This window comes from Protobothrops mucrosquamatus, unplaced genomic scaffold, assembly GCF_001527695.2.
Source record: "Protobothrops mucrosquamatus isolate PMUCROS unplaced genomic scaffold, P.Mucros_1.0 scaffold_154, whole genome shotgun sequence".
Classification (NCBI taxonomy): Eukaryota; Metazoa; Chordata; class Lepidosauria; order Squamata; family Viperidae; genus Protobothrops; species Protobothrops mucrosquamatus.
Genome location: NW_015386230.1, coordinates 1436933 through 1450517, shown reverse-complemented (window position 1 = coordinate 1450517; position 13585 = coordinate 1436933). Strand labels below are relative to the sequence as shown.

At 35.9% G+C, this 13585-nt stretch overlaps 1 protein-coding gene across 1 annotated transcript in view; it reads left to right on the top strand.

The window, feature by feature from the left end:
* The window catches only part of SETD3 (SET domain containing 3, actin histidine methyltransferase), a 52967-nt gene that overhangs the window by 16291 nt on the left and 23091 nt on the right, over window positions 1-13585 (top strand). Inside the window, exons 5-6 of the mRNA XM_015820302.1 lie at window positions 2542-2614; window positions 3444-3700. Of these exons, the coding sequence (XP_015675788.1) occupies window positions 2542-2614; window positions 3444-3700 (330 nt within the window). The remainder of the gene's footprint in view (window positions 1-2541; window positions 2615-3443; window positions 3701-13585) is intronic.

Here is a 13585-nt window from a genome sequence, read left to right as displayed (position 1 = left end):
AAACATTTACTTACTTACTTAATTAATTAATTAATTTGTATCCCTCCTGTATTATTTTTTCAAGAAAAACATCAGTTTGTTAGGAATCTCATCCTATATAGAAGTGGAACTAGAAATAGTTAATACTGTGATAATTTAGATAAATTAAACCTTTAAAGATGAGAAGTTTATACCATTATTAAATACGATTTTTAAATTTGATAAATTTGGACCATAATTCTTTTACTGTTGTGAGTAGTTCTTAAGTTTTCCATCCATTTTATCATGCACTTTATTTGTTCCCCCTCCATATCATATCTGAATATTTTATATATACTACCTTAACAAATGGTACTGATTTTGTATAAGTGTTTCAAATTCTGTTAATATGTCTTAGTATTCCTCCCTCATACTTAACGTCAGAATTTATCCTTACAATAATTTAAATAGGTAGTCCTCGACTGACAAGCATTCATCCAGCAACTGTTTCAATCTTCGACAGCACTGAACTAATGGACTTATGATCCATGCCTGAAATTATGACTGTTGCAGGACCCCTGCAATCATGTGATAAAAATTCAGGAGCTTGGCAGCCTGCATGCATTTACAACTGCAGGGGTACTGCATCTCCTACCCATCCCTCATTTGTGCACTTTTGGCCCCCTTCTGTCCCAGCTGACCTTCACCATCATCCTCTTGCTCCTACTGTTCATGAAGCATGCCTGAACTGGCTGTATGGGGCTGGCTCTGTCTGTGAAAAATAAAAATAAAAGCGTAAAGCAGTTTAAATGGACTGGAGAGTGCCAAAACACCCCTTTGTGCCATGCTTCTAAGCCATATGTAGCTGGCTTTGCGCTGTGAAAAAAGCAGAAAGCTTCTTTTTCCATTCTACACAGCATAGTGCAAGCCCCAACCCCGCCAAGCAGTTTTTTCCAAAGTTAAACCAATAATTGTTTTATTGCATTATAAAATGTAAATAATATATTATAGAATATAGATATAGCTGAGAATAATGGTATTTATGCAATAGAAACTAGAAATTGTTAACATGATGATTAGTTAAACTGAACTTTAAGGATGAAGAAAAAATATATTTAATTTATAAAAATGTTAATGCTTAAATTGTACAATTAATGCCAAGTACAACATCGATGAACAGTTTCAATATATTGAATTGTTTTATAACATGATTTCATTTCAAATTTAATTTCCCAAAATCTCTGGATAGTTCTATATGTCTTTCCAATTTTGATATATTTCTTGATTATTAGCTGTCAAATGTAGATGGTTCGTTGACTGGGTTATCTGACAGCCAGATCCTTCACGCAATAAATTAATTTCTCCTTGCATTAAGTATCTTGTAATTATTTTTGTTTTGTGGACATTGATTTTATATCCAGAGGATTCTCAAAAGTTGTGAATTGTTTTCATCAACTGTTTTATTGCCCTTTGTAGTTTTATAATAATTAATAGTTAATTTTGGCTGCATAACATTTAAGTTTAGTCCTCTCCACAGGTTTTAAGACCTGGCATTTGTTTATCATCTCAAACTTTTTCTGTCAATATTTCCAGAACAATGTTAGGAAGAAAGCTGATAGAAATAGTCCTTGACTTCCGATTACAATTGGGACCAGAATTTTGGTTGTTAAACAGTATGGTTATTAAGCAGGTCATCATATCTCATTAAGTAAATTTAACAGTCATTAAAATCCTCTATTGACTTTGCTTGTTAGAAGTTAAGTGGAAAAGTCACAAACCGCAATCACAGAGAATTTTCTATAGCCAGAAAATAAGGTGAAGCTTTCTTCCTCTTTTTTGAGCCTTGGTGGCGCAGTGATAAGAATGCAGTATTGGAGGCTAACTGGCCACAGCCAGGAGTTCAATCCTGATGGGCTCAAGGTTGACTCAGCCTTCCATCCTTCTGAGGTTGGTAAAATGAGGACCCAGATTGTTGGGAGCAATATGAGTGGCATAATGGCCTAGAGGAGGAGCTCTCACCTCACAATTGTGAGGCTGAGTTCAATCTTAAATAGCAGCAAATATTCCTTTCTCTAGGTGCAGAGAAAATATCTGCTGTGAGCATTGCATAGGCGTCAGGCAGGGCATCTGGCCAGTAAATGCTCCTCTTCATTCAGTCACCCTGACTCCACCTCATTGCAAAGGATTACAGAGTCATTAAAAGAAAAAAAATTTGTTGGGGGCAATATCCTGAATTTATAAACAGACCAGAGAGTGCTGTAAAACACCATGGGGTGATATATAAATCTAAATGTTAAATGCTATTTTGTTGAAAAAAATTTACAGAAATTTGAGTCTGACATAGTCATCCTTTGTTCATTTGGCATGGAATGGTCCATATAAAGAGAAATGTACATCTCTTATTTTATGCCTAGGCAAATAAATATTACATGACTAGCTTGTGATCAAGAACTTATCCATTAGAGAAAACATGCAACTCATATAACACTGTGTAAGTTTGCAAAAAAGGAGCTGGGTTGCTATCTAAAATCTTATGTTTATTTGATATATATAATATTGTGAACTATTTTTGTGGTTTTGTAGGCAGAAGAACTTTTTCTCTGGGTTCCCAGAAAATTGTTGATGACCGTAGAGTCAGCTAAAAATTCAATTCTGGGTAAGAAAGAGTTTTTGAAAGTATTGACAGATACGTCTAAGGTGTATTTATAGGATGTTTTTTATGGAATAATGCTGTAAGTTGTCAGGTAGAATTAATAGACAACCATCTATTTAACAGTAGTAATAATTAAATGTCCGTCATTAGGTAGTGATATAAAGGGAACTTGGAGAGAAATTATGAATAATTATTTGTTTGGAAAAGATAAGATTTCTATTTTAGTAAAATTCCCAAATTTGATAAATGTTTGAGTATTCTTTATTCTAAATGTTTGTCCAAGTCATATAACTACAATTTATTGTGTACACTTCAGAAAAAAAATTGAACCAATGAAATAATATAATGAATGAACATAATCCAACAAACCTAAATTGTGTCAGTGGATTTAAAGTTTTGCTTTGTTAGAAGATTTAGGAATAATAACCATACTGTAAAACATAATACTTTTTTAAATAAAAGTTACCTCTGTGTTTTTTCATTATAGAACTTTCCTCCTTAATATTTAATATGATGATCTATATTTAAATTATTGTCTTGACTATTGAAAGTTGTAAAATAAATGTAGTATTTGTTTTAAATTTTGATAGTATGTTTGAGAGTTTATCAGTTCAGAAAGGCAACATATGAATCAAGTAAATAAATAGTACCGAAATTCTTAAATAATTTAGCCAATCGCTTTTAAAGATCTTGTTTAAAAATTAAGGGAATGCCTATGATAAGAGATAAAAGAAACTCTTCTGGTATAAAATAGTTATTTGTTAACATTTTTTCCTTAATAATTTTAGAGGGACTAAGATTTTCTTACAGGATTCTTTCTTTCCTTTTTAAGGTTCTCTGTATTCTCAAGATCGAATTCTCCAAGCTATGGGCAATATCACATTAGCTTTTCATCTTCTCTGTGAACGATACAACCCTAATTCATTCTGGCTACCTTATATCCAGACCCTCCCAAATGAATATAATACTGCTCTTTACTTTGAGGAAGATGAAGTTCAGTATCTTCAGTCAACTCAGGCCATACACGATATTTTTAGCCAGTATAAAAATACTGCCCGACAGTATGCCTATTTCTACAAAGTTGTACAGGTAAGAGGCTAAAACAGAAGTTGTAAGTATATGTGAATTATATGCATTAAAAAGCACAAATAAATTAAAGGTTGCATTTTGTATTAGTTTTGAATAGTGCAGAAAGAATTTCACATTGTTATAGTGCTTGTTTTCTTAATATATTCTTATGTTTTAGTAAAATTCTTTTGTCATGTTTGATATACCCCATTTGCTACTGGAGGTTTCAAGATCATATAAGTTCATACCGTTATATAGAACTTTTTATAAAACATTTTAAATGCTTTTAAAATAAAAAAGGGAATAAAACACAAATATATATATTACATTATCAAAAAAATAATAAATGGTTAAAAGTGAAGAAAAACACAAATTAAAATACAGAATATATAATGTTACAACAGTAAAAATTACAATTCTCTTATCTAATGCAAACATTATGATATATCTATCTTATATAACTATCATAATTTTTATCTTTTCTATTTTGTATAAATGAGTCCCATATTTCATTATACTTTTTTCATAGGCAATCTGCTCATAAGTAGCAAGTGTAATCAGGTATTCAATTTATTGAGTAAATGAGGTCATACATTTTATCTTTCCCTTTTGCATATCAGTCTTTTGCTTCTAATGGTACAGAGAATCCATTTATGTTGTCCAATTGTCAAATTCCATGTACTAAATAAAAAATGAATTCAGTTCAGGGGAATATTATCCTCTGAAAATTAGCTTTTGGCTTGTAATTACACTTACATAGTCTTTCTCCCAAAATTTAGTAAGTATAGGTTATTGTAAAAACATGTGCTTTAAAGAAGCATTGTCCTTATTACATCTCCAACTCTGTTTAACATAAATTGCACATAAACACCTTACCTTTGCTAGAAAATGAGACGAGTCAACGACTTTAAAAAAGACGTGTGACTTTTTGATGAGGTTGTTAAGAGAATTAAAGAAAAAATATTGTCCATTAGGAGGAGAAAAGCTATTCTCGGCAAAAGGGGTAGAGCTTGAAGGCAAGATACAAGACTTTCAGAGATGTCATTGTTCAGCAGATAGGTGGTTATGATCTAAGTATTCTAGACAAGGAAAAGACTTTTTACCTAAAGTTCCTAGAAGAGAGGAAGACAAGTAAAGACTGTGGACAACAGAGTAGAACGATTGGCAAGATTGTCCTTGTCTGCCCTAGCTGATTTGGAAATTGCAATAGCAGGAATAGCCTAAACATGTCTAATTAACTGATTATTAAGAGAACTTTCTTATGCAAGGAAGGAGGGAATAATTGTAAACAAAAGCAAAATCTTGTTAAAGGTTATTTAGTGATAGGTAGAGGAGAAAATGAAAACAAGAGCTTGTAAGTTATTAGAAAAGATGCTATGGAAAGAAACATAACATTTAAAAAAAGGTTGCTTTATTAAAAGAGCCAGTTTGGTGTAGTGGTTAAAGGCACTGGGCCAGAAGCTGGGAAAGTGAGTTCTAGAACTGCCTTAGGCATAAAACTAACTTGGACCGGTTTCTCTTACTCTCAGAAAAAAGGCAATGGCAAATCATTTCTCAAAAATTGTAGCCAAGCATGGATTTATCCATATATTCACAGGAATTAAGACTGATTCAAAGATGAGGGGAGGAGAGAGAGAGAGAGAATCTTTAAAACAAAAGAAGGGGTACTTAGGAGAAGAAAAAATTTTGAAAAGTAAACTCATAATAATGATGCGCATAATAAACCTTACTTTCTAATCATACATGTTTTATGAATAAAAATACACCAAATGGGTAGATTGGCTAGGATCTTGGGAGCTGGATGATGTATATAAGTACATTGTACTTTATTATTCCATCATTTTTGTGTATGGATTGGATAGATAAGGGGAACCATTGTTAATGATTTTTTGTATATGTGGCCTTTTTGTTAACTCCATGTTTAAAATATAGCTCAAGCCACTGAACCTCTTACACAATTAAGTGTTTCTAGAGATAAAATTGAACCCTATGTTCTTCTATTTAATACATCTATAGATTGAGTATGTAGAAAGATTTTTGACAGGAGCATATTTACAGGTGAGGTAGAACAGTACAAGAAGAGTATATTTTCATTGATGGATTGGTATCTTGGATCATGGCATCATTGCCTTTTAATTAACAGTACAATTTTCTTCTAAATGCTTCTGCTTCTAGCATGTGTTTGCTGTGCTGTACCTAGCTTTTTCACAACCTTTGTGTAGGTGTCCATAGTTACTAAGGCGTTATATTGCAAAGACAAGAAAGTATTCTCCATGGTTAACATAGTGACAGAACATCTTAGTAGATTTGATTTTATGACACCTAAAAATCAATCAAAATCTCCTTAGATAACTATTGTGTGCATTAAGCTTTTATTGCAAAGAATATTTCCTACACAGAACTGTGTATATCGTATAGTAAAATCTTTTAATGCTATTGTTTAATGAAATAAAATCTCTGTTGAAATATATTCTATTTTCTGCCTGCCTTTATTGAATTGTAATTTCAATTTACAACAGTTTTGAACATTTTTAATATTTTAAAATGAAAGATTTGTACCTAGTATTGGTATTATCATAAAAACATGTTGAAAATTAGGTTAGGCAAAGTAGTCAAAGATTGCTTTTAAAGCTATGTTAGTTTTTTTCAGAGAATATAAAAAAATAACATTTCTTATTTTAACATTTCTTTTTATGTGAAGTCAGTCTTTAGTTTATTTGCTTAATGTATCTAGTTTGCTCTAAAGTTGCAGTGCTAGGTGGCATGTTTTTTAGTTGAGTAGTTCAAACATGCCTGGACAAATTGTAAGATATTGTGATAGAATGATGAAGGCTAAAAGATTCAAGTTTCTTCCCTTTAAAACAGAAGATGTTATATTGAGACGCCAATGTCATAGATAAGCTCTAGCATTTTAAAAAAGAAAACTGGCAACACAAGACTTCTAATGTTGTTTTAAATGATTTTTTTAAAAGTATGTCTGCCATATGTTTCCCTAATGCAAAGTTAATAAAGTGTGCCACCAAATGACATGATATCCAGATTATATCTTAAGTGTAATACTGACATTTAAAAGTAGACAAGTGTGATCATTAGTATGACAGCATTCCAAAGTGAAAGATGCATTTTGAAGGAACAATAGAGTGTCTGTATTCTTTCAGAAGTTTAAAAAATCTGTGTTCTATCTAAAATTGTTTTAAGTTGGTAGTAGTAATGTATCACAAGTTTTATGGTATAGTAACTTGAACTATTGTTATATTACTGTTGTGTGGCCTCTTTATCATTATACCATAAAATTGACTTACAATAACTGAGTTGGATTCAATTACATATTATTCCATCTAATGGATAGTACAGTAGAGAACGTAGCAAAAACTGAGAAAATACCTGTTTATAAGAAAGATGTTTGAAGAAATAAATATTTAAAAGTAATTTAAAACACAAGCTGACATGATTCACCTAGAATGTTAATTACTAAATGAAAAGAGAAAACTGATTCATAGGTACATAGTGGGTGACGAGCATGACATTCTAGGATAGCTTTCTAGAAGAAGACATATAATTAATTAGAGCCCAGACAACTTTTAGTGGCCAAAAGACTACAAATCAAAAAGTCTCTGCTTTAGTTTTTGTCCTTACTGTGTATTTATTTGGATAGCCTCTGGTAAGTCATTCTCCTCCTGCTTTTCACTATGAGAGATAATAATGCTGACATGCTTATAAAAGAGCTGTTAGGAATATCATTGGATAGTGTATATTCATTGTTCACTATATAATGTTGCCTAGTATTTTAATAATAGTATTGTACCTGATTGGAAGATGAAATGGTTTAAAAGGGTAACAAGGTGTATAAATCTTTGATCTATGTATTTTTAAGAATCATGCAAACCAGATTTGCCCTGTGATGTTTTTGTAATATAGTTGAATCTAAAATCTAGTTCCTGTTGTCTAGCTCTGTATATCATACTACTCTGCTTGTTGGTTTACAAACAATAAAACAGTTTTCTAAGTTAGGTTATAATCACATGGTTGATTGTTAATGAATAATACAGTGTCCTAATGAAAGCAGTAGGAGTAAATTTTCAGGATGTTGTTTTTAAGCACTTTTGGACTGCAATTATTCTGAGTACACTTGAAAACTGAGGGATGCTGTTTCTTCTGCATCTCTTGTACAAGTTTATATATTCAAAAATAGCCGTTGCCATTAGCAAAGAACCAGAAGTGTAATGTAATTCTTAAAATAGACGTAAGGCAATTGACAAAATAGCTTAAGCTTGAATTTCAAGAAAAACAGGAAAAATAGGTACAGGTAATCCCTGAATTACGAGTATTCACTAACGCTCGTTCGAAGTTACATGATCAGCGCCCCCTAGTGTTTATGAGCAAGTCCCAAATTACGAATATTGCAGCACCACGGCAGTTGTTTACCCTTACGAATGACTGCAGAGGCTCTGCAACATTCACCTTATTCCCCCCCCCCCGCTCCCCACAACTGCTTCCCCCTCCCTTCCTGCTGTGCCGGACTCACTTACCTTGCAAAATCTGTCTCCTCTCTGCCACGGTTTCTTTCCCTTTGAGGAAGAGGAGAGTCAGCTTGGAAATGCTTTTCGCACTGACAATGGAAGCGTGAGATTGGAGTCGGCCAGATGCTGGAACCAATGTCATCCGTGGCTCGGGTGTGCTGCTCGCTTGTGTATGCCGGCCTTAGTTTGAGGGCAGGAATGAAGCCTTCAACTGAGCGGGGAGGCATCACGGGGCAAGTCCCCTTGCACCTGCGTCTAAACTGCTGCTGGCGGCAGCAACAGCCACCTGAGCGACCACGATCTCCCCTCCCCAGCCAGCCAGCCACCCCACCTGATGTACTCCTTGCCTGATTGGCTGGTGGCACAAATCCTGCCGCTCTTCTCCTTGTCGCCCTCCCCACTCAAGCAGCAGCAACAGCTTGAGTTTCTCCACCCATCTGAAAGGAAGAAAGTGGAGGCACAGAGCAGGATTGCTCTCAAGAAGACGCGGGTGCACTCCTCGCTTGTGTGCACTAGCCTTATTGAGAGCAATCCCGCCCTGCGCCTCCAGTTCTTTCCACTTGGACAGAGCGAAGAAACTCAAGCCGGCGGCTGCTCAAACACTTTTTATCCGAAGGGAGACCTGAGAGAGATTGGACAGTCTGTGTGATTGCCAATGGGGCACTTCAGAAATGGAGCGTTCCTTTCTGTTTCTGAAGCACCCGCTTCTTCTTGAGAGCAATCCTGCTTTGCACCTCCGCTTTTCGGACGGAGTGGAGAAACTCAAACTGCTGCCACCACTTGAGTGGGGAGGACGACAAGTAGAAGAGCGGTCAGGATTCATGCCACCGGCCAGTCAGGCAAGGAGTACGTCAGGTGGGATGGGTGGCTGAATAGGGAGGGGAGATTGTGGTTGCTCAGGTGGCTGTTGCTGCCGCTGCCAGCAGCTTGAGTTACTCCATTCTGTGTGAGTGGAAAGAAGCAGAGGTCCAGAGTGGATTGCTCTCAATAAGGCCAGTGCACGTGCATCTTCTTGAGAGCAATCCTGCTCTGCGCATCTGCTTCTTTCCACTCGGACAGAGCGGAGAAACTCAAGCTGCTGCTGCTGCTTGAGTGGGGAGGACGACAAGGAGAAGACCGGTCAGGATTTATGCCACTGGCCAGTCAGGCAAGGTGTACGTCAGGCGGGTTGGCTGGCTGGGGAGGGGAGGGGAGATCATGGCCACTCAAATGACTGTTGCCACCACCGCCGCCGGCAGCTTGGATGCAGGTGCAAGGGGACTCACCCTGCGATGTCTCCTCGCTCAGTTGAAGGCTTTGTTCCTGCCCTCAAACTAAGGCCGGCGCACGCGAGCAAGCAGCACACTCGGGCTACAGACGGCATTGGTTCCTGCGCCCAGCCGACTCCAATTGCACACTTTTGCCTTATAGGCATGCAGACGAAGCAAACACTTCCCTTTCCCGCTCTGGGGGCCATGATCGCTTTTGCAGAGAATTTGTGTTTGAACTCACGTGATATTATGGCACCAAGGAGCTTGCATTGTTGGCGCAAAAAGCGTTTCCAAGCTTACTCTCCTCTCGCTCAAAGAGAAAGAAACTGTGGCAGAGAGGAAACAGATTTTGCAAGGCAAGTGAGTCCAGTGTGGCAGAGAGGGAGGGGGAAGCATGAGGTATCTTAGTAGGTTGGGGAGGCCTTGGGGGCCTGTTCCATGACTAGGCTCCCCATGGCCTTCCCCACCCTGAGATATCTCATATGCTCTTAACAAGCTGTGTTCCTCTTATAGGAGGTACAAGATTCCCACAAATTCTTGAGTTACACATGGAATGAGCAGCCTCCATTACATTTATAACTCAGGACTATCTGTATTAGGCTTGTTTAAAACTTAACTTCTGGAGGATTCCTCAGTTTATCTCAGTTTGTGTGTATTTATAATTCTTTCCCCATTTTTAAAATGCATATGTGTTGCTGCCATTATTCTTTTATGAGCACAAATTATATATAGCAAAGTAAACGGAACACACATTTATTGCATAACACGCAGTTTTTTGAACATTGACATATGATAAAATAAACACAAGAGGGAGCCATACAGTTCATAGGCATATAGAGTGAAGATTCTTTGCTCTTTGAACGCAGAGATTTTGGATTGTGTCTGAAAAGGAAACCCAGCAGTTTTCTGTTTTAACTTTCTCTCCGCGTGGGCATATTTGTGGCTTTATGGAAAGAAAAACTCCTGCCTTATATTATCATATAATTGTGCACTTTAGTATATAAAAGCAGAGCTACAGCCTCCCAGCTGTGCCTATTTTCTGCCAGATTGAAAAGAGAATGCAACAAAATATTGAATAATAGAAGCTCTTCTTTCATATTTTTAATAACATATTTCCAGATTTATTGTTTTCTAATCCTAAGAATAACATCCTAGAAAATGACATACTGTAGTAAATTAAACTACCAGTGTTGTTTGAATTGCTGCAAAGGGGGAGAAGAGGAGGAGCAAAAATGTCAAAATGAAAAAAAGCTTGAGGAACATTACATTCATCAGTGTATAAATGATGAGAATGAAAACTTTTTCAAGTGTCAGATTGAAGAAAGGAATGAAAAGATAACAGTTCAACAAAAGAGCAAACATGGGAGAAGGCAGAACTAAATATGATACCTAAATTATAAATCTTCCATATAAAAATACAGTAATAGAAAGAATGATGGAATACTGGATTGGGAGAAGAGAATAGAATATAGGTAGTCCACGGCTTATGAACCTTTGTTTAGTGACCATTTGAAGTCAAGACAGCACTGGAAATGTGGCTTATGGCTTACTGGCTATTGGAGTATCCATGTGGTTGTGTGATCAGGATTCAGGTGCTTGGCAACCTGCATGTATTTATGTTGGTTGCAGCATCCCGATGTCAGGCACAGATAATCAGGAGCAGAAGTTGAGTTCAAAGCACTAAAAGTTTATTACATGCTACCTATACGCAAGAATCTGATCATTTAATGATCAAGCCAAATTGGTGCTAGATAAGGGTCAGTGGAATTCATCGGGGGGGGAAGGGTTGGACTTGGGTCTTCTGTGGGAGTACAATGACTCCAAACGGATGACACATTTGACCCCGCCCTTGGGTTCAGCCTGCTCATCTACATCTGGATCATGTGATTGCCATTTGCAATCTTTCCAACAGACCTCTGACATGCAAAGTCAATGGATGAAGTTGGATTTGCTTAACGACTTCAAGAAAAGAGATTGCATAATTGGGTGTGACTTCCTTAATGATTGCCTTGCATAGCAACTGAAGTTCTAGTCACAATTATGATTATAAGTCGAGAACTACCTGTATGAGGAACAGCTGAAAAGTCATAGCATATTTATCTTGAAGAAAAGAAGATTAATACTGATAAGAGCTGTTTTACATTGTTCTAGAGAGTAGAATTAGAACTGAAAGGCAGAAGTTTCAGTGAAGGAAAATTTGTTTAAATATGGGTAAAACTTCCTAATGGTTACAGCTATTTAGTGATTAAAAACAATCTACTTAAGAAAGTGGTTGATGTTTCTTCTGTTAAGTAGCAGAAGCATAGATCAGAAAACATTGGAGATCTCAGGTTGGTGCCATCCTTGAGTACATTCCACATTGAAGACAGAGCTGTTCTGGAGAGTGCTTTAAATAGTTTAGGACCTTCTTTTGTTTTATTTGACTGTTAGGAGGTTTTATTTTACATTTTTAAACTTGCCAGAGATGTTTTAAATTTACTGCTTACTATGAAAGTGGCAGGAGTAAATTGATAGTTGTAGGGTACAGATGTAGTCAATTGTTGGCATAGTCACACAGTCTTGGGGAGCTTGGAATTTTAAGCACAACGTTAAATGAAAAGTCAGATGAGTGAATTCAGCTGAAATCTCTGGTTCTCTGATTTTGCTCCTTCAGTTGCAGATAAAATGCCAAGGGAACCCACATGTGTTTGGCAGTGAATTTTCTCCATGCTAAAAACTTTGAATCTATTTTATTAAATCTTTTATTGGATTCTGTATTTCATGGTGCATTCCCAACCTCATCTGTTAAGTCCCTTTTCTGTATCAGTAGGAAAGTTCATTGGGTTGAATAAGAATTTTCCATTTTGAAAATTATAAAACTTGTCATTTGGGAAACCATTATTTTCTGTATTTTGGACCCTGCTTGCCAACATAACTACTTTTAATTTATTTTTGATGCTCTTAATGACTTACAATTCCATTAAAATCATCTCCCTGAATACTTTGACTGAAAACTCTATGCTTCAAAGCTATATATGCCAATATTAGATGAAATTGTTTTTGCACATTTTTAAACCACACTGGGGAGAAATATTATGTTGACTACAAAACACTAAGGTCTATTGAGACTCTTCTTTAAAATATGAGGATTTTAACCCCTCTCCTGGCTACAGATTCCAATGAGCTTTCATTTTTGCAGCTAAAACAGAATAACAGTATATATTTCTCAGATTAAGTTGCATTCCAGAAAGCAACTCTGTCCACTGCGATGTAATCTGTATTTCAAGATTCCGTGTCGCAATAGTTAATCATATTATTCCACAGATATACAGAGGGTGTTGTTGGGATTTAATATTTTTCTTCTTGATGCAACAGCAGTTATGAATGTTCAATAAAAATAAAGCACAATAGAAAGATAAATCTGGAGTGAAATAATAAAAGATGCATATTTTGAGCATTATTAAACTGCTTAAGGGAATTATCTTTTTTAGAAATTAGTTATTTAACTAAATTAGAAATGAGTTGTCTTCTACACTTTTGGCCTAAATAGTCTGATGATGCGACACATGCTTACAATAAAAAATAAGTATAAGTTCCACTCTATTTCACTCTCCTTACCTGGAGCGCTCTCACTATTTTGTCTTAAAGTGATAAACAGTTTAAAAATTCTAGCCTACCCATGACCATTCACAGATAGCTGTCATGACAAAAAGCATGTAAATTATGTCATGACAAAAAGCATGTAATTTCACTTGCTTTTAAAATATGCTTGGGTGAAAAGTTTACTGAGCATGCAAATAGAAAAACCAGAGGAATGAATCAAACTAGTGGTGTTGATGGTGTCTAGAATTTCCTGTCTAGTTGGAAAATTGAGAATGATTCTGTACTGAAGTAAACTGCAGATAGTTTGAAGAGGCATAAAGTAATGTTGGGAATTATCTTGATGTCTATTGGACGATAAATTTGCAGCCCTATCAGGAAATCCCTAGCATTTTGCTGAAATATTGCCCCTATAAAACTGAATCAGTTATCTTTAGTTTTACGTCATTCAAGAAGTAAAGAAACATTGGCTCATGTGGTACCTCTGCTCTGTGAGCTGCTTTGCTCTGAGGCATGAAATTTAAAAAGATAGAATCCTAAATGTGACAAATTGTTTT